Source organism: Pelophylax lessonae (assembly GCF_965119305.1).
Source record: "Pelophylax lessonae genome assembly, chromosome: 3".
NCBI classification, from domain to species: domain Eukaryota; kingdom Metazoa; phylum Chordata; class Amphibia; order Anura; family Ranidae; genus Pelophylax; species Pelophylax lessonae.
Window position 1 is genome coordinate 332,480,448 of NC_138770.1, and position 16,212 is coordinate 332,496,659.

The 16,212-nt window shown below is 42.4% G+C and overlaps 1 protein-coding gene across 1 annotated transcript in view; it reads left to right on the plus strand.

Moving 5' to 3' along the window:
* GFRAL (GDNF family receptor alpha like) overlaps positions 1-16,212 on the plus strand; it is a gene marked incomplete at its 3' end in the record, with an annotated part of 100,965 nt that overhangs the window by 64,750 nt on the left and 20,003 nt on the right. The window contains exon 6 of the mRNA XM_082252408.1: positions 4,174-4,504. Coding sequence (XP_082108534.1) covers positions 4,174-4,504 — 331 coding nt within the window. The remainder of the gene's footprint in view (positions 1-4,173; positions 4,505-16,212) is intronic.

Consider the following 16,212-nt stretch of genomic DNA (forward strand, 5'->3'; position numbering starts at 1 on the left):
CCATGCCCCTTAGATTAGGGTAGGGGATCAGGTCCGGTTCTCTACTAAAAAAAAAATAGACAGCAGCTTTTTACTTCCTTGAGAATTTCAGTTTTTGAAGTCTCTCTTCTGAGGCCTGGACACTGGGATACCATTTATTCTCTCAGTCTCCACTAATTGCCAATGGCCATTAGGGATAAGAAATGGCTCTCATCTTGCACTACAGGAATGTTAGAAATTATATCCAGTATCTTGTCCAGTGAATGGGTTTGGGCTCTGAGTTTTGGCTCTGAGTCCTTACCCTTCTCAGTTTCTGCATGCACCTCAGCCACCGGGGACTCTCTCTCCTGATTGGCTGAGACACAGAAGTTGCGCCATTGGCTTCTGCTACTGTCAATCAACCGTAGCCAATCATAAGGGAGAGGGAGGCGGGGCCGAATGGCAGCTTCATGTCTGAATGGATACCCAGAGCTGCAGCTCGGATCAGGTGCCCCCATAGCAAGTTGGAGGGAGGGGCCAGGAGCTCCAAAGAGGGACCCGAGAAGAGGAGGATCTGGGCTGCTCTGTGCAAAACCAACTGCACAGAGGAGGAAAGTATAACCTGTTTGTTATTTTTATTGAAAAAAATGAGAACTTACAATCACTTTAAGTATTTATACTTTAACCTTCCTAGCGGTATTCCCGAGCGTGGCTCGGGGTTACATTTCAGAGCCACAAGCGGTAACCCTGAGCCACATTCGGGGTACCACCAGAAGCATCGCAGGATCCTGTAAAAGAGGTTTCTTACCTTGTCACCGGGATCCAGCGATGTGTTCGGCGGTGTCTAGCGGCGGTTCTTCCTCCCGATCGTCTCCGTGCCCCGGCTTCCGTCTCCTGCGATGTGACGTTCGCAGGGGGGTGGAACCGGCGGCAAATTCAAATGTAAAAACACACCAAACACACTGATACCATTCAAAATAAAATAAAATCACATTAGTTTGCCCCCCAGTGCCCTTTCCTGCATATATACACACATATACAGTATACACATATGTATATACACATATATATATATATATATATATATATATATATATATATATATACATATATATGTATATGTATATATATATATATATATATATATATATATATATATATATATCTATACAGTATATATACGGAATTCTTGTGAATGAGCAGCCCAAACCAACTGTATACATATAATATATGTATACATAATACATGTATACATACATATATATATGTATATATATATATATATATATATATATATATATATATATATATATATATATATATATATATATATAATAAATGTATACAGTTGGTTTGGGTTGCTCATTCACAAGAATTATATGCAAAATAATGGTACCGCTTTCAGCACCTAAAATCCAAAAGAATCATACCGCCGGGGAGGTTAAAGTGCTTCTAAAGACTGAAGTTTGTGAAGCTCCCCCCTGATACTTGCCCCATCTCGATCCAGCAATGTGCACAAGAGCAGTAGGTCATTAGTGCACTGTTTGTTTTTAGTGGATTGCGTGTTTGATATGCAGCATTGGGAGTTTGGCAGTAACTCCCACACCAAATTCTGTGCAAATGAACCATAAGAATTTTACTAGAGTTGTTTCAATATTATTTAGGATTTTTCACGTCGGTATAGTATTTTACATTTTTATTTACACTTTTATTTACAGCACCAGGAGTCTGGTCTTAATCCCCTCACAAAATGTTTTTGCAGCACAGGGATTTTGGTCCCACATACATGTGATTTGTAATTGAATATTTATGAGTTGTTCACATTATATGTTTTGGTAGTCTACTTACAGCACCGAAAGTCTGGGATACACCCCCTCACAATTTTGTTTGCAGCACTGGTATTTTGGTTCCATATTCATGTGAGATACAATTCACTTGGTCATATTTATAAAATTACAAATAGTGCATAAAATCATTCACATTAAAATGTATAAAATGCACAATAAAAAGCATGTGGATCATAAATCATAAAGTCCTTAAAAGCTGATTTCCAAAGTGAAAAGCAGGAATAATTAAAACGACACTGTAAACGTGACTCCTCCACCACAGATAATACAGCCTCTCACCTCCTGTATTCGACCACTAGGGGTCACAACACTTTGTATCAGTAAGCCAGAGACAGCCAGAAGATCTGTATATCCAGGATCCAACAGATTCTCAGAAACTCATGTATGGCAATCCGGAAAAGATAAATAAAACAATCTAATGCTCTCCGCTTAATTAAGGACATTTATTAAAGTAAAAAATAAAGCATCACTCACAAGCAAGGCACTGTCACAGTGCCAGATGAAAGCGAAAGTGCAGACATGTGTTCCAGGACCTCAGAGAGCTGCAGGTGACGTCAGACTCCTTCCCCCGTATGCATTACGTCAATAGGCATGACTTCCTCAGCAGGGGGCCCCATGACCCAGCTTGGGATCAAGCCCTCCCAAGTGCCCCCATAGCAAGCTGCTTGCTAAGGGGCACTCGACAAGGGGTAGGGGCAAGGAGTGCCAGTGGGGGACCCCAGAACAAGAGGATCGGGGGCTGCTTTATGCAAAACCATTACACAGAGCAGGTAAGTATGACATGTTTGTTATTAAAAAAAGTCACTTTAATTATCTGCCCCTAGATTAAATGAGTGGGGTGCCCCAGTGCAAGGGTGATTTTTTATTTTTTTTCCTGGAGTTGGGATCTAAACATTTTTTTATAAAAGAGAAAGTCAGAAAAGACACATGTGAGTGTTTGATGTATGTGTGGGTATATATTTAGGTGTAAAATGCCTCATAGGTGTACTGCTATGCACTAGGGTGTATATACTCCTGGTCTCTGCACTCTGTAGTTTACCCGCTCATGACTCCTGCACATTGTATATTACACACAACTTACCTCTACACTCTGTATGTTTTCCTCTCCTGTCTCCTGCACACTGTACATTATTTTTGTTCCTGATCCTTGTACTTTTTAATTTATCCAATCCTGACCTCTGCACTTTATATGTAGTCATAGATGATCAGGTGTGTGTAAGCTAATTGATCATGGGGGTGGGGGGGGCGCAGCTTGGCTTGTTCGTCCAGGGTGGTGGTTGACCTTGTCCCAGCACTGGCCCTACCTACGATGTTACCTGTAGGTGGATTCCTTGTTTTTGACCTCTGCCTTTCACCTTTACTTCTTTTTGGATTGCTGCCAAATTGACCTTGAAACTATATACTTGATTACACTTGTTTGCTACATGCGTTGACCTTTGGACTTATTACTAGATTATACTTGCTCTTTGCCTGATCTGAGTTTAAAAGTGTTTACTGGATTATGCTTGCTCAATGCCTGTCCTGACTGTGGAGTGCTCTGTCAGCTACTGCCTTATATCTGGCCAGCTTCATGACTACCCTGTCTTGCTATATTTGTTCTGTCCTCTTGCCATCTGGCTAGGAACTACATAATTGTGCTCCAAGACCCAGGGAAAACCAATTATTGGTAAGCCTGCTCCTTAAGGGAGCATGGGTTGGTAAAGGAGGAGGAATAACTTGCCAGCTATAGTTCCTAACCTAGGCATCGGGCTAAGCATCACATCATCCTAGTAAAGCAAGTATAATGAATACAAAGAGTAATTAGGTGTCCTGGGTGCCACCACAAGTCAAGACCTGCTGTATGGTAGTGAATGGCAGTCCCCCACCAGGCCATGCCCCCAACATGTTTCACTCCCCCCACCAGAGCTTACTCATGGGGATGTTCCGGGACACCTAGTTATTCTCTACCATTGCCTGGAGCATAGACAAGCACCCTTCTTGGCCAGCACTCACAGCGGCGGGCACAGGACTTCATTCCCATACAGCCTGAGAGCATCTCACACATACATCCTATAACAAAGTATACAGCTTTCAAGAAATGTCAGCAATGGTGCTTCTACATTTCTTAGCTGGCAGTTTCACTTTAATATCATAACTTAAAAAGTAAAATGTTTACTATGAGTAGAGGTGAAGAGATGAGGTATAGATAGATGTGTGTTATGTAAAGCTAACAATTGACAGCATTTTAGATTTGATTTGCTAGAATGTGCACTGAAGCAATGCGACCTGAAGTCCTGATGTATTTAACAAATATGAAAACTGCCACCTATGCGTCAGTAAATTTTTATGTTTTTACAAATGATTCTAATAATATGACTTTCATTTTCAGAATATGAAGGTCCAATGTCATGCTTGAAAGTTGCAGCACTTTGCATTGGGGACTCTGTATGCAATAAGCATTTGGCTATACTTATGAAATCTTGCCCTGTTAATGGAAATACATGTATTGTAAAGGACTGTCATAGGACAATGCGCTCATTCTATGAATCTATGCCTTTCAACGTTTCCCAAATGCTGGCTTTTTGTGATTGTGACCAATCTAATGAGGACTGTCAACATGCTGGAGAGGTACTCCACAGCAGATCCTGCAGAGTCGCCACAGATATACCCATTTCTTGTGTTCATGTGGTCAATAGCTGTCTTGATAATGATCTGTGCAGGTTAGTTAACTCAGAAACTCTGAATTATCAATTGTGTACTAGCCTGTATTATCTCTTCCTTACTAGGCCATTTTTCAATTCTCACTGATATGATTGTTTGACTGGCAATTACTCGTGCAACAATGTATTTAAAAGAGATTTCTTTTGGTGGTATTTAATAACTGTTTTTTTTTTTTTTTTTTGTTTTGTTCTTTTTTTACTATAAAAAGGCCAAAATTAAAGGAAAAAAAGTTTCCCTTTCCGTTATGAAGTATGAAAATCCCCAAATGACCCTTTTTTGGAAAGTAGGCACCACTTTCTCAATTTTTGCCCAATATTTTTGAAAATGAAGAAACACCCTGGTACTGAGGGGGATAAACATGGAGCTTGGTAAAGGTGCACTAGATACTTGCAATGCACATGTCATACATAGTGGAAGAAGACAGTGGAAGGGGTTATTGTACTATTTGTATACAGTAGATGGATGGAGATGAAGGGGTAATGTTCAGATTATCAGGAAAAGGGAGGTGAGGGGTTAATTTTACAGGCCACTAGGAACTCTATTAACTGTATTATGGCTAGTATGTAAAGGAGATTAAGGAGTGGAAAAGGGTTAAAAATAAAATAATTCTGTGTCATAGCATTTGAATGAATGAATCAGCAGCTGCAGCCACTAATCCATTAATCCTGTCCCCATTGAGAAGGACTAATCTCTCTCCTTCCCCTGTAGTAAGGGGAAGGGGGGGTCACCAGTCACCACTGTAAATAACACTGTGTGATCACTGTGATGACCAATGAGTACTCCATAGTACCGCTACTAAAAAAAAGAAAATCTATTCCAGAATTAAAGACACCCAAACATGTGACAAGTCCTATATTAAAAAAATACCCCCCCCCCCCAGAAAAAAAAAATCCCTGTGAAATCCATAGTATTCACAATGCTGCCATTCCCTGACTGAAAAGAAAAACTGATGACGTGGCACACATGACCAATCCCAGTGGTATTCATAGCTAAATGTCATCAGCTATATAAGGGAAGAGGCGTAGATGGTAATAACGTCATTGCCCAAATATAGCCAGAAGTCATATTTGGGCAGTGGTGTCACTGCTATCCCTTTGCTTAAGTGGTGGGGATTCCTGGTGATGTTAAGAGGGGTTCCTAGGGACATGGCGGGTGCAAGCAACTCATGACTTCCTTTGAAACCAGTGACAGTGGGAAGCTGCCATATACTGAAGCAGTAGAGATCCATCATCCATCTAAATGACTGATCCTAACTGGCTGCTGTTTGAAAAACTAACCTGGAATCATGAAGTCACCTGGGATCCATTGCTGCAGTTTTTTGTGGCAATAGTGCTGTAGGGGAAAATTAAAAGGTGGTGGGTCATCATGGTGGCGGGTCATCTTGATTGACATTAGATTCACATTGCTTTCAGACATGATTAATATACAATCTCCAAACATCACCCAATGGATTTAAGCTCAAACCTCTCTAAAAAATTCAAGATATACATCAGTTATATGTATACCAAAAGTGTGTACAAAACTACAAAACTATAGGATAGAAAAAGGTGTGCAACACTCACATTAATTTGCAAAAGTCATCATCTTTAATTGATTGGCAATAGTATCCGCCCTACGGAGAAATAGTGTATTTCTAAAATATTTTAAAAAATGTCTGCTGCCTACCCCTAAAATATAGACCAAAGGTCAATATTAAAATAGTGTAAAAATAGTGAGGTAATTGGCGCTGCCTAAAATTCTCTAAAATACGGGTGAATCAATATCTCATATGAAAAAGAACAGCTCATATATATAAATGCATAAAAATAAAATTAAAAGTGCAATATAAAACAGTATAAATGTACAAATTATTAATTAATACAGCTGAATAAATATAATGTGAATATAAAGTGAATTAGTGCAATATACCTGTGCGCATAGCTTCCAACTATATCACTAAATATACGTGCGCATGTGCAATAGTGATAGATTTGGTCAAATGATATTTGCTATAGTATCTCTGATTAGCCGAGAGAAAAAAATTGAAAAAACATAAACTACTAATCAGAATCAATTGCTGGTGGAATTTATCAAATCATAAAGTGATTGGCAATTCAAAAAAGGCTATATTATAAATAAATAGTGAAAAGTGTTATTAGTGCAGGTGGTACAAATATAAATTTATCTATAAAAAGTGAAAAATATGTATTTTATATATAATATAAGAGATCTATGACAGTGTTTTAGAAAAAGCTCAATCGCTTAGGTAAGTGAAGAGAAAAACAAGTTCATATAAAGTCCATATAAAAGTGGGCTGTAGCGGTATTCGGCTCCGTGGGTGATTTTCGTGGTGCTCCGGGTATAAAAGTGCCGGGTGTGGAAACAGTGCTCCCTTGGTCCCAACTTTTCCCGCACTCACCAGAAATTATCACCCCTACAGGGTTAGTTAGCGTGTAAGACCTAAATCCACTGTCCGGTCCAAGATGGTCCCATAAGCTGATCCCTTTCCTGTGGCCGTGTGTACCGTTTAGATCATATACCCATTGTGCTCATAAAGCATGGATCCAGGGTTCCATATAGAGGAAGGAAATCTCATATAGTGATGTAATGTTTAAATAATATATTCTTTATTGTAAGATAAACAATGTACTCACATTTTAAAAGCAAACATAGGCGATAGGAATCGTAGGGACCGCAAGACCCTCTTTAGCGGTGGCTTCCGGGACGCTGTGCTGACCAACCGCCGGATCTGCGCTCCACCAGTGTGGAAGTGACGTAGTTACGTTTGACGCGTTTCGTCATCAATGACGTCTTCAGAAGCGTAACTGCCGTCACCTCCGCTCCGTATAAAAATAGTGTGGTTACTAGACAACCGGATGAAACAGACTCAACTAGCCAATCGCTTGGGGTTACTTAGGAAGGAAGTGGTCATTTGTTACTAGGCAGAATTGGGATATGTAAAAGGTTCCTAATTAGTGATGTGAAGTTGTTGTATGATCAATCAGAAAAAAGCATGGAATGTTGTCAATAGTTGCTAGGTAGAACATGGTGCGATCCTAATTGTTATTCGGAAAAAAGCAGTAAATATCTATAAAAAGACTGTTAATAGGTGGATAAAAAAATAAATAAAAATAAAAAGATTTTTTAATGCGATCCAGATTATTAGTTGGGGGAATCTATTAACAGGCAATTGGTAGTTTATATATCCTGTCAATTCTATCTCATTTAGAGGAGAAGAGTATATATATTTTATTGGAAAATATTAAAACGTTATAAAACAAGAGGCCCTCCATTAATATAAATTATTTATAACTTGGGAAAATATTAAATGTAATGTCCAAGTTTTAAATATAAAATAATAAATATAGAAAGTGCTAAATAATTAATCTCATAAATATAAATGTACATACATATATGTAGAGAAAAATATAAATATATATTGTTAATTTAAAAAAGGGGGAATTACAGATATATATATATATATAAAATTATAAACAATGGTTATAAATTGTTGAATATATATAAAAAATTAAAAATTAAAAATATTAAAAATGTTAAAAATATTTTAAGGGATGTATCTATGATATTGTACAGTGGGGAGTAATTTTGATAAAAAATTACTTTAGTGAAAAAATTACCATAAAAAATCCCATAAAAATTGGCCATACAAATCAGTATCCAAAACTGTGTTAGGGGTAGTTTTAAACAGTTATATACATACCCAATATTTAAAGTGCATATAGGAAATCTATGTGTAGAAGTCCATCCTGTGGTCCAATATTCACACGTTATATAAATTCTTATCCATTGAATGCAAATAATCAATAACACAGTTAAAAAATCTCTAAAAAGTCCTCTAAAAAATTCTTAAAAGTTAAAAATCAGAGATAAAGCAGTTAAGATCGATATCCAGGTTGAGTCCCCCAGGCTGGAGTGACTCGAGCTGGTATATCCACTTAGTCTCGTTTTGCGATATCTTTCATGTTTTATTCTCCCCTCGCCAATTTTCTTTAATGGTGTCAATTCCATAGAACACTAGGCCTTTAGGGTTACGATTATGTGCCTCTTTGAAATGCCTCGATAGGCTATGTTTAGGGAAACCATTCCTAATATTTTTTATATGTTCCCTAATGCGTACCATGAGAGGTCGGGTAGTCCTTCCCACATATTGCAGGCCGCACGGACACTCTATAATGTAGGTTACGTGCGTGGTATGGCAGGTTATTACGTTTCTAATCTGGAAAACCTTTCTGTTAACCCTAGATTTGAATTCCATGTTTTTTTTCTTTTGTGCTGGGTTATTTTTACATGCCAGGCATTTTCGGCATCGAATAAACCCTTTCATGTTAGGGAAAATCTCAACTTTTTTGGGTGGGTCTATCACGTTGTGCACTAGTTTATTCCTCAACGTGGGAGCCCTCCTATAAATAAAGCGAGGCTTATTAGGTAGAATCTTAGAGAATGTTTTGTCTGATTTTAAAATTGGCCAATATTTATTAAAACATTTTTCAACTAATTTATATTGCACATTAAAATCCGAGATAAAAGCGCATTCAAAGTTCCCCTCTTTGTTTCGTCTCTTGTTTTCAAATTGGTCTTCCCTTTTCATATTTTTGACTTGGTTTTTAGTTGTTTCCAAGGTGGATCTCTGGTATCCCTTTTCTTCGAATCTGGCTGTTAGTACCTCTGCCTGAGTTTCAAAGTCCTCTATTTTTGTGCAATTACGTCTAATCCTCATGTATTGTCCCCGCGGTATATTATATTTCCATTTTGGATGGTGACAACTTGACATAGGTATGTACCCATTTTTATCGGTATGCTTGAAATGGGTCCTGGTTTGTAGGATATCGTTTTCTTTAAAAATTTGAAGATCCAAAAAATCAATTTTTTTCTAGATTGCAATTTCCCGTGAATTTTATACCATAGATGTTGTTATTAAGTTCATCTAGAAAGGCATCGAGAGAGTTTTGTGTACCAGTCCATATCATGACGATATCGTCTATGTACCGACGGTAAAGTTTAAGGTGCGATCTCCTAGTGCCATATACCAATTGTTCCTCAAGCATATCCATGAACAGGTTTGCGACGCTGGGGGCATATCGAGCCCCCATTGCGACGCCTTTAGACTGTACATAGAAAGTATTGTTGTACCAAACGTAGTTACTTGCCATAGCAAGTTTTAGACCCTCAATATAAAATTGATTTGTGTTTGTCTCAGATCTGTATTTACAAATAGTGCCTTTTTGACACCTTCTAGGCCATCTTTTTGGTCAATGCTTGTGTACAATGAATTGGCGTCAATCGTTACTAGAATCCAGGAGTCCTCTATCCTCAGGTTCTTAATTTCTTCCATAAATTGGGTACTATCCTTTAAGTGTGATTTGCCCTTACATGCTAGCGGTTGCAAAATTTTGTCCAAGTGTTCTCCCAGTCTTGAGAACAGAGAATTGATACCACTGATAATTGGTCTTCCTGGTGGTTTGTCCATTCTTTTGTGTACCTTCGGAAGATGGTATATGACCGGTGTTCTAGCGGATTTGGGTAATAGGTATCTGGCCTCCTTGTCCGTAAGTATACCTAGTTCCTTGCCTTTGTTTATGTATGCCTTCAATTTCTCCTTGTATTCTTTCACTGGGTTCCCTTTTCATTTCTTGTAAGTATTTGGGATTTGCAAAAGGTTTTTCATCTCATCCTCATAATCCTGTTTTTTGAGGATGACGATGCCTCCACCCTTGTCCGCAGGGCGTATCACTACCTCTTTCTTCTCCTCAATCTTCTTGATCGCTTCCCAAATTCCTTTATCTTTTTTGCTATGTACCTCCATCTGTTTAATGTCGTGTTCCACCATTTTTCTAAAAGCTAATAGGCAATCATTATTGGGAACCTTGGGTTTTAAAACGGACCGATTTCTAAGATCGGTGTCAGCGGGGCTGTGGTAGTGACCCCTTATAGATCCCCAGATCGCAGAGTCTAAGCCCCAGCCTTTTTCTTCACCCTTGCCCCTGATGGTGGGGATGGACTTGCAGCAGACTGGAACCAGGTCGCTGCCCCCAGGTAGGCCCAGCTGAGAATGTGGAGACCGCTGGCGTGTGCAGGGTAAACAGGAGACTATAAGGAGATCCAAGAGACAAGCTGAGGTCAGGACAGGCAGCAGACAAACGTAGACGGAGAAACAATGCCGGGTCGGTACACAGGAGATCAGATACAATAGCCAAGGGATACACGGATGGGAGCTCAGAGAACAGGGATGTTGCTCAAGCAAGGAACAGTGCACTGAGCATTTGTATATATATGGGAAGCAAACAGGGAGGTGACCCAGGAAGTAATTGACAGGAACAGGATATAACCCACAGTGGAGCAGGCGACGCCCATAGAAGCTCAAACACCACATGTGAAGGGAAGCAAGACAGAAGCACTGCAGCAAGGAGGTAAGAATATACAGACAGAACTAGGCTAACTTGTGACAGTACCCCCCCTCTTACGGGGCCTCCCCACTCGTTTGGGCCCAGCCTTGAGAGGAAACTTCTGATGAAAACGTTTCACCAAACGAGGTGCAGAAACATCAGTGGAAGGAATCCAACATCTCTCCTCAGGACCATATCCTTACCAGTCCACTAGATACAAGAGCCTCCCCCTGGAGAATTTGGAATCCAAGATTTGCTTGATTTCGTACTGATCCGAAGTACTGGCTATTGGAGAAGGACGACGAATAGGACGAGAAAACCTATTGATGATGTATGGTCTAAGAAGAGAAACATGGAAAACATTGGGGATTTTTAGATGTGACGGAAGACGGAGCTTAAAAGCGACAGGGTTAACCTGGCAGAGGATTGTAAAGGGACCAATGAAACGGGGAGCAAACTTCATAGAGGGTACCCTGAGACGGATATTCTTGGTAGAGAGCCAAACCTTATCACCAGGGAGAATTTTGGGGCTCACACGGCGATGACGATCTGCAGCTACCTTGTACCTGGAAGCCGCCAGATGTAAATTCTTGGAAACATCTGCCGAGATAGAATTGAGAGACCGTTGCACCTCTGCGGCCGCCGGCACCTCAGCAGAGATCGGAACAGGAAATGGTACTGAAGGATGGTGGCCAAATACCGTGAAGAAGGGAGACTCACCAGTGCTGGCATTAGCATGGTTATTGAGGGCAAATTCTGCCCAGGGTAAAAGGTCTAACCAATCATCCTGATGGGCAGAAAGGCACGAAGATAACGTTCCACATTCTGGTTAACCCTTTCCGTTTGACCGTTTGACTGTGGGTGAAAAGCTGAGGAGAAATCCAACTTGATTCCAAATGACATGGCCAGGGCTCTCCAGAAGAGGGCCGTAAACTGAACTCCTCTATCTGAGACAATGTGTGAGGGCATACTATTGAGACGAAAGATTTCCCTAATGAAGATGGAAGCCAAAGTGACAGCAGAGGGTAGGCCTGGAAGTGGAGTTAAGTGACACATTTAGAAAACCTGTCCACCACCACCCAGATAACGGTGGAGCCCGCTGATAGGGGTAGTTCAGATATAAAGTCCATAGAGATGCAGCGCCACGGTACATCTGGAACAGGTAGAGGTAACAGGAGACCTGCTGGAGCTGAAGTAGAGGACTTAGACTGTACGCAAATGGAGCAAGCCGGGACATATTCCTCAACATCCTTCCGGAGTGAGGGCCACCAGTAGTAACGCAGCAGGAAGGCACAGGTGCGTTGCACACCAGGATGTCCAGAGAGTTTAGAGTCATGTGCCCATTTGAGAAGCTTGGGGCGAAGGGAGGGACTCACAAAGGTCTTTCCGGGAGGGATACGTGGAGACTGAAGGTGAGTGGAGGCCAGGAAACAATTGGCAGGAATAATATGTTCAGGTTCAATATGACACTCTGAGTCTGCAACGTCAAATGATCTGGACAAGGCATCCGCACGAGCATTCTTGGAGCCGAGCCGGAAGGTGATGTCAAAATTAAACCTGGCAAAAAAGAGAGCCCATCGTGCTTGCCTGGGATTTAAACATCGGGTGGACTGCAGATACTGGAGGTTCTTATGATCGGTATAGATCAGAATACGATGAGGAGACCCTTCCCGTAGATGTCGCCATTCTTGCAGTGCCAGCTTGATAGCCAGAAGCTCCCGATCCCCGATGGTGTAATTTTTCTCTGCATCAGAAAACTTCTTAGAGAAAAAGGCACAGGGGCGGAGCTTACTGTCATGCCTTTGGAGAAGGACGGCCCCCACCCCCAAGGACGAAACATCTACTTCCAAGAAGAAAGGCTGAAGAATGTCAGGACGTTTGAGAATAGATGCCGATAGGAAGGCCGATTTGAGCTTGTGGAAAGCCTCGACAGCTTCAGGAGGCCAGGTTCTGGCATTGGCACCCTTCCGGGTCAAGGAGGTAATGGGTGCCACCAGAGAGGAGTAATCAGGGATGAACTGGCGATAGAAATTGGTGAATCCCAAGAACCGTTGCGTTGCTTTTAGACCAGAAGGCTGAGGCCAGTTGGAGATGGCCTGAAGTTTGGCAGGATCCATAAGCAGCCCTTTATCTGTGACTATTGGCGCTTTTCCACTGCATGAAACCGTACCGGCTCGGCACGCTTTTGTGCTTTTCCACTGCGGTACCGCATGGTATAGGGTCGGAACGGTTCGGTACGGTACGGTATAGGTTTGCTTTTCCACTGCATGGAACCGAACGGTACGGTACGGTACGGCTCTGAAAAAACAGTACCTACTCGATTGTGGTTCCAACAGGTACCAAACTGGTACCATATCCCACAATCCTTTGCATGCAGTCACTACTAGCCACTGATTGGTCAGAGAATCACACCCACCCCGTTGTTATCCCACCCACTTAACTTTAGTACTACTTTAGTGGAAAAGCAAACCTATACCGTACCGTACCGAACCGTTCCGACACTATACCATGCGGTACCGCAGTGAAAAAGCAAACCGGGCCAAGCAGGGCCGAGTAGAGCCGAACCGGTACTAGCCGGTACTTGCAGTGGAAAAGTGCCATATGTAGCCTAGGAAAGGAACTTGGGTTTGCTCAAAGAGGCACTTCTCCAACTTCACATACAAGCGGTGGTCCCGAAGACGTTGAAGAACCGTACAAACATGCTGGCGATGAGTGTTCAAATCTGGAGAAAAGATGAGTATGTCATCCAGATACACGATGACACAAACATATAGGAGATCCGAAAAAATTTCATTAACAAAGTTCTGGAAGACAGCTGGGGCGTTACACAAGCCAAAAGGCATTACGAGATATTCATAGTGCCCATCTCTGGTGTTAAAAGTGGTTTTCCATTCATCCCCGTCTCGAATCCTAATCAAATTGTATGCTCCACGGAGGTCCAACTTGGTGAAAATATGAGCATCTCGTAGCCTGTCAAAAAGTTCGGAAATCAAGGGTAACGGGTACCGATTCTTAATGGTGATGGCATTGAGACCTCTATAATCAATGCAGGGCCGGAGTGTACCATCCTTTTTCTCCACAAAGAAGAACCCAGCCCCAGCAGGAGAATTGGATTTACGTATAAATCCTTTCTGCAGATTTTCCTGGATGTACTTGGACATGGCTTGGGTCTCCGGGATGGAGAGAGGGTAGACTCTACCTCGGGGTGGTGAAGCCTCGGGTTGGAGGTCAATCGCACAGTCGTAGGGACGATGAGGAGGCAAACTGTCAGCAGCTTTTTTGCAAAAGACATCTCGGAAGGCCAGATACTGCCGAGGAAGAATTGGAGAGGTAGAGACCTCAGCCACAGGTACACGGAGAGGTGGAGACACCTTAGGGAGACAGGTCTGATGGCATTGCGACCCCCAAGATAACACTTGGCCAGAGTTCCAATCCAGATAAGGTGAGTGTTTCTTCAACCATGGAAGTCCAAGAATGATGGGACTAGAAGACTTGGGAAGTATCAGGAAGGAGACTTCCTCCCGATGAAGGACACCGACATGCATGGTGATGGAGGCTGTTCTGAAGCGTAGGGGTCCGAAGGCCAAGGTAGAGCCATCCACTGCCGAAACAACTAGAGGCACAGCCAGGGGAACTAGAGGAATGCCCAGTTCAGTGGCCAAAGACTGCTCAATGAAATTCCCGGCTGCTCCAGAGTCTACATATGCAGAAACTTGATAAGAATTTAGGGCCCAATGAATAGAGACGGGTATAACAAATCGAGGGTAGGTGGCAGAGTTCAGATTCTGGTCTAGATCGCTTCCCTCTGAGCGACCTAGATCCGAGAGTTTCCCGGATGGACGGGGCAGAATTTTATCATATGACCACCAGCTCCGCAGTAAAGACACAGGCCGAGTCTCAGGCGACGGACCTCTCTTGTGGAGCGAGGCGTGTCCGGCCTAATTGCATGGGTTCTTCAGAAGCCAATACTGCGGGAGAGATGGGTTGTTCTGGAATGTTCTGGACAACAGGAGCAAGGTGATGCAGTGGGGGGTGACGTGACACAGTCCTTTCCAGATCTCGCTCCTGGAAGCGGACATCAATTTGGATGCTAAGGGAAATCAAGCCATCCAAGGTGGTGGGTACAGTTCTGCCAGCTAGTTCGTGCTTAATATGATCTGCAAGACCTTGCCAAAATGTTGCAGTAAGAGACTCTTTGTTCCATGCCAGTTCCAAAGCCAGGGTGCGAAACTGAACTGCATATTGACCAACAGTCATGTTTCCTTGACGAAGACGAAGAAGGGCTCCAGAAGCAGATGAGGCCCTGCCAGGCACATCAAAGGTATTATAAACAGGCAAAAAATTTGGGGGAGCATACCCATGTATTTCTAAAGCTGCTGCAGCTATGAACCAAAAGACATGTATATTAAAAAAGAATAGCGCGCAAATGCAAAAGAAATAACTACCAAATCTGAAGACAATCCATAAATAAAAATGGGGGTTTGGTCCCACCATATGGCCATATCGTGCTCAAGCCCACTACTGCGTCAAAGTACCCCATTATCAGTGGGTCCTACACTATCCATGAAAAAGAGATGAATCCAGCCTAACCCTTGGAGATAATACTCCTTGCTGGGAAGGATGTACAAATGCACTACAGGGGACTCCTCCTATATCCACTTGATGGTGGACACTGATTGAGTACAGGTGTGTGTGGGGGGGGGGGTGGGGAGGGTTGCTCAACCTCGATAGTCTGGTCAGACCGAATACATAATAAACAGGCAAAAAATTTGGGGGAGCATACCCATTTCTTTTGCATTTGCGCGCTATTCTTTTTTAATATACATCAAAGGTATTACGGAAAGCCTTTGATGTGCCTGGCAGGGCCTCATCTGCTTCTGGAGCCCTTCTTCGTCTTCGTCAAGGAAACATGACTGTTGGTCAATATGCAGTTCAGTTTCGCAGCGAGGCCCAAGCCAACGCTGGTCCCGACAGGAGTGAAATCATGTACACCACCTTGGATCGATCAGTAGGAAAGTAATGGCCTGCTAGCTCGAAGTGGATTGAGCACTGATTGATGAATCCCCGACAAGCTTTGGGGTCCCCAGAGAAGCGAGGTGGCGGAGGCAGCTGGAGTTTTGCAGAACTGACCTCTGCTGGAGGGACTGCGGAAGCGGAAGCAACAGGGGCGGACACAGGAGCTGGAACGGAGGAAGCGGGAGTAGGAACAATCTGCAGCTGATCCAAACGAGAAGAAAGAGCCTGCAGACACTGCATAATCTGTTCTTGATAAGCCTGCTGAACGTTAACTCTCTGTTCCAAACTCTGAAGTTGATCCTGAAGTG